Below are 5,000 nucleotides of genomic sequence, written 5' to 3' on the forward strand. Positions count from 1 at the left end.
CCGTCGCGATGTCGATCCAGACAATGTTGGAACGTTTAATCGGGGACATGATAGCACAAATAGCAAATCAATTCGTGGCACAGAGGGCAGAAATGACAGATCAATTGGGGGTAATGGGGGCACAGTTGGGTGCACGGATTGATTTAATGAGGGATGAATTGGGGGAAAAGATGGAGAAAATGAAAACTGAGATGCAGGAGTGTGTGGATGTTCAATTGGGAGAAATACAAAGTAAATTCGAGGATAGATTGGAGGAAACAAAGGTAGAAATTACATTGGAGGGGGAAAAAATACGTAAAAAATTGGTAGATAAAATTGATGCAATGAACATTCGGGTTGATAAAGTGGATGAAAGCCTGGAACATCATCGTGCCTGTGTGGATGCTCGTATGCAGCTGCAAGTAGAAGAGTGGGGAGAGCTGAGGAAGCAAGGGATGAATTTGGCGGAGGAGGTAAAAGGATTGGAGGCTCGTTTGGACGAACAAGATAAAATTATGAGCCAAGATGAAGTCTTGGATAAAGGCCTGGTAGAGCCGTCTTTTGTAAGTAGAGTGTCCGGGTTGGTTGAGGAGCCGCTACAAACTCGCGACGGAGCCTTGGAGGAGGTTGTGCGGGCCCAGAAGATCCTGCGGGAAGAGGTGTATCGGCCCATTCAACGTTTGGAACAGGAGGCAAAATTGACCCATGAGACCCTCACCACAAAACATCTTTGGCCACAGTGGGCTCCGAAATTGGATACGCAGCCACAAGGGTGTTTGATCCCTGGGCTGGATTCGGACAAGGGAGAAACTGAGAAGCGGGCCACCGTAAAAGTGATCCCCCTGGTAAATTTTGACGGGTCAGGGAGCCTTGAAGCTTTTCTGACGCAATTTGAGTTTATTTCCCGACTAAACGGGTGGAATGAGCGGGAACGTACAGGGAATTTGGTGGCAACGTTGTGGGGACCAGCCACAGATGTGTTAAACGTGATCGCGGAGGGGATGTTGACCAGCTCCCACATTTGCGAGGCGTTGAGCCGTCGGTTGGGGTTTGCAGCAAACTGTGATCTGGTGCGGGCCCAGCTCCAGCACCGCAGATTAAAGCCGGGTGAGACAGTGCAGGAGCTGGCACAGGACATTTACCAATCAGTCAGGATCGCGTATCGGGACCTTACAGTGGAGGCATGGGACAGACTGGCACTAGAGAAATTTTTAGCTGCTCTTCCTGACCCTGAGGTCCGAGCGCTAGTGGAGCTACAGGATCCATCCACCGTGCACCGAGCGGCAGAGTGCGCGGCCAGGCTGGCCTCGTGGAGTCAGCCGGGTCGGGTGCCCGAGAGGCCATCGGTGACGATCCGACAGGCGGAGATTCAGGATCAGGGAGGGGGGCTGGGGGAAATTGGCATTACCCAAATGTTTCAGAGGATGAATCCTCCTGCTGAACCGCCAGGTCTATCCGAGGTGCCCTTACATAGGTTGAGTTCGGAAATCACTGTCGGGGGTCGGGGAGACTAGATTGGGCTGAGCATATAGGGCCATGCTCGGCTGCTGAGATTGTGGCGAAGTGCCCTCCTTTAGTGGAAAAAAATGAATTGTGGGAAAATTGGCATGGGTTTGTAAGTTCTGCTGGGTTTTAGAGTGACAATCGGGACAGTGGGTAATTGGAAACAAAGCGGGCACGAGTGGCTGTCCAATGGCTGGTGCGTGGATCGGGTGAGAAGTGCTGTGTGAGTTGTTTCAAGTTAAGAAGTGAAATGTATGGTGCACACGTTGATTTTTTATTGGACATGGTGTGGTAACAGGGAAGGTCATGGTCGGTGAAGTGTTAGAAATGCAGGTGTCACATGTAAGGCCGATGGGGTGGGGGAGTCATGTGGGTTTTGTGGGTGGGGATGATGTGCTTGTCCGCAGGGATTGCTGAAGCTCACGGTGAGCGGGAACTGCGACCCCCTTCAAGGAGATTCACCCCTGGTGGCTAATGGTGACAGTGTCTGGAGGCAACTGGGAGAGGGTCTGGTTGGGCGACCAAGGCGGGTAGGACCTTGGCGACCCAGGAAGACCAGAGGAGCCAGTGAGACCCCTTCCAGTGTGTTGTACGGGATGAGAGCTGATGGCGACCAGGGGGGTGGGAATCAAAGGGAGCGGGGCGGAGAAACGTCCGGGTTGGACTAAAGCTTACCTGTGGGCATGTTTTCACCTGGAATGCCCCCATTATCTTGTGGTAACCCACCCCACGGCCACGACGGGATTCAGCCTGCATGATTAAAATGGGGACCATGACCTAGAAATGTGATGATTACCATGGTGTGAGTGTTGTGAAGATGTATGAGTCCCACTCAATCCCGCACAACTTGACATGTGCAGCAAGAAAATTTGAAAATTGGCTCCCCAGGTAACGCTGGGTCTATTAGCATCCACTGGGGGAGGCGGTCAAGTGTAAATATCCTGTGAATAGTGTCGTTAAGGCTTAGAGTAGGAATGTAAAGTATAAGTGTTGTGTTTTTGTGGAACCTTTTATTTCCCCAACCCAGATCACTGGAAGAGTGTTGGGCAAGAGCGATGATCCAGAGGATGGAGTGCAACTTCGCTCAGTGCTCTCAAGTGATAAAATAAAAAAATTAAAAAATGAATGATTGTTTAGGCGAGGATAAGGCCATAAGGGGGTAGCACATTAAGCAGGATAGGTAAGTTAGCTGCGACTCGCTGCCCATTGCCCCTCCTACTTTATTTTGTGATGTTAAATAGGTGTGAGTCAGTAAGTGTTAAGGCTGGTACGGTAGCGCCTGTGATATACCCTGCAGGAGCTGCGGTACCAGAGGAGGGGGCAGTGTTACGTTTGAGGGGGGGGTATGCATTCAAAGGGTAATTAGGATGTTTAATTAGGTATGCCATGCTGTTCGAGTGTACCAGGATCTCGATGTAATAAGAAGCAATTCAGTGGTGATAAGTTGTCTAGTAAATGTCCATTTCTTCAAGGGGGAAATGATAATTGTCACGTAATTAGATAGGGACACGGGATAGGGTAAGTGTGTCTGCGTAAACCCCTTTTAGTATTCTCTAGAGGCTTGCCGTGACGTCACAGGACAGTGCTGCGGATGGCTCCGCCCCGTGATCACGATTGGCGGAAGGCGACGGCGGAGGGCCAATAAACGGCTCGATTGGAAGTGACGAGGGGGGGAGGATAAAAAGGTTCTGTTCGGGGTCGAAAAGGAAGAGGAAGAAGATCGGGACAGAAAGACCGTTTTTTGGGGTGGAGGTTGTTGTGCTGGGAGCGTGCTTGTTGTTGTGCTGATTCGGCCCTGGTTTCATCGTGTCTTGTAGCCTTGCTGAGCCTCGTGCCTCACCTTGGTTGGCTCTGGGGTTCTGCTGGCTCGGAATACAGGGTCGAACGGCGGGCGGACCTGCCTCCCTCTCCTGCTCGCAATTTGGCGCCAGAACTGGTTCCCTGGCGGCTGTGAGCGGACTTGGGCCAAGACCAGCAGGTCGACAGCACCACGGTTTCTCCTGCCCCCCTGACGAGAGCAAGGCCAGCTCGTCCGACGCCAATCCAGGGACTGTTGCGTCCACACCACGGTCCAGCCTGACCACCAGGAATAGCTACGTGTGTGTGTGTGTGTGTGTGTGTGTGTGTGTGTGTGTGTGTGTGTGTGTGTGTGTGTGTGTGTGTGTGTGTGTGTGTGTGTGTGTGTGTGTGTGTGTGTGTGTGTGTGTACCTGGCGCCTTAGAGGGTTTGAGATTTGTATATTCATTGGAATTGTCTGCGTTTTCCCCACGCCCGATCCCACACCATCCCGTCGAATCGCCCCGGATCCCTCTTCTTGCCGAGTCTTGTTATTTATGGTTTGAGGAATAAACGTTATCAACTCAGTGAAAAGCGACTCGTGCCACCTTCCTCGTCCCGTTTGCGGTAGAGCGATTAGAACCGCCATCTTTGGGTTATAAATAAATAAACCGCCTCCATCGTTTCGGCTCATTCTACGTTGGCGGGACTGTTCAAGTCCTGTGAACGTCACTATATATATATATATATATATATTTGCATTCACCCACAACAAATACCAATTTTGAGAAAATACAACACAACTAATAAATTCCACAATCGTTTTGGGGAGAAGGAAGTGGTATACAGGGGTACAATAAATTCTACCTGGAACCCTGATGAAACAGACATTCTCTCGTGGTAAAGTGAAATTGTCAGGAATGTCGGAACAGACCAACCATGATGAATCGAGCAGCACCAATGGCTGAGTACACCAGATGAAGTTTTTTCTGTTGTGTACCATTCAGTGTGTGTTGGTTTGTAAGTGAGGCAAACATTCTTAAACCAATTAACTATCAAGGCAATGCACCAATTGGTTAAACTACCATGCACGCACGCACGCACACGGCCCTGTTAAACTCAGCTGCACAATTCCCACAAATAAAAACTCTCATGTACAAGAATCTTTCCCGAGAGATTTCTTACCATCCCTCTTGGCACAGTGGACAGCACATCCGAGCAATAACTGCAGTAGCTTTCCTGCCTCTCCACTGTGAGCATGTTCACCCAAGAGTGCCACATCTGGCAGAGAATCTGCCTCCAAGCTTTGACCCAATACCTTCAACCAGCAAAAAGACACGAATCAGCAACATTAGAATGAACAAACACAACCAAGAATGCAATCAAGAGGAGTATTTTGTGACTTGGGAATTCACAATCTGCTTTACCCTGATGAACATCATATCCGAGCTTAGTCAAGAAACAAAGCTCATCGGTCGCCTGTGTCGACGACTTTGCCACATTTAAAAGTCTCAACACATACCCTCATTATCCCCACGCTTTAAACAAAAATAAATAAATAAAAATAAAAAAAAGGGGGAGATATTAAATCGTCTCTGCCAGTCACGCTATCTCCTCCAAAAACAGTAGTTTCAAATTCGCCAAACTTGATAGGTATGGTCAACACATGGCAAGAACGTGTGAGAACAGGATCAGTTTTGGCTCTGACTTCTGGGGCGAGGTCAAAAAAAACAAAAAAAAAA

The 5,000-nt window shown here is 49.4% G+C and overlaps 1 protein-coding gene across 1 annotated transcript in view; it reads right to left on the bottom strand.

Moving 5' to 3' along the window:
* Positions 1-5,000, bottom strand: part of LOC147032950 (protein Hook homolog 3-like) — an 87,619-nt gene that overhangs the window by 65,184 nt on the left and 17,435 nt on the right. The window contains exon 5 of the mRNA XM_085871018.1: positions 4,444-4,576. Coding sequence (XP_085727144.1) covers positions 4,444-4,576 — 133 coding nt within the window. The remainder of the gene's footprint in view (positions 1-4,443; positions 4,577-5,000) is intronic.

Source organism: Eptatretus burgeri, chromosome 2 (assembly GCF_056783735.1).
Source record: "Eptatretus burgeri isolate ZD-2024b chromosome 2, Ebu_testis_v1, whole genome shotgun sequence".
NCBI lineage: Eukaryota > Metazoa > Chordata > Myxini > Myxiniformes > Myxinidae > Eptatretus > Eptatretus burgeri.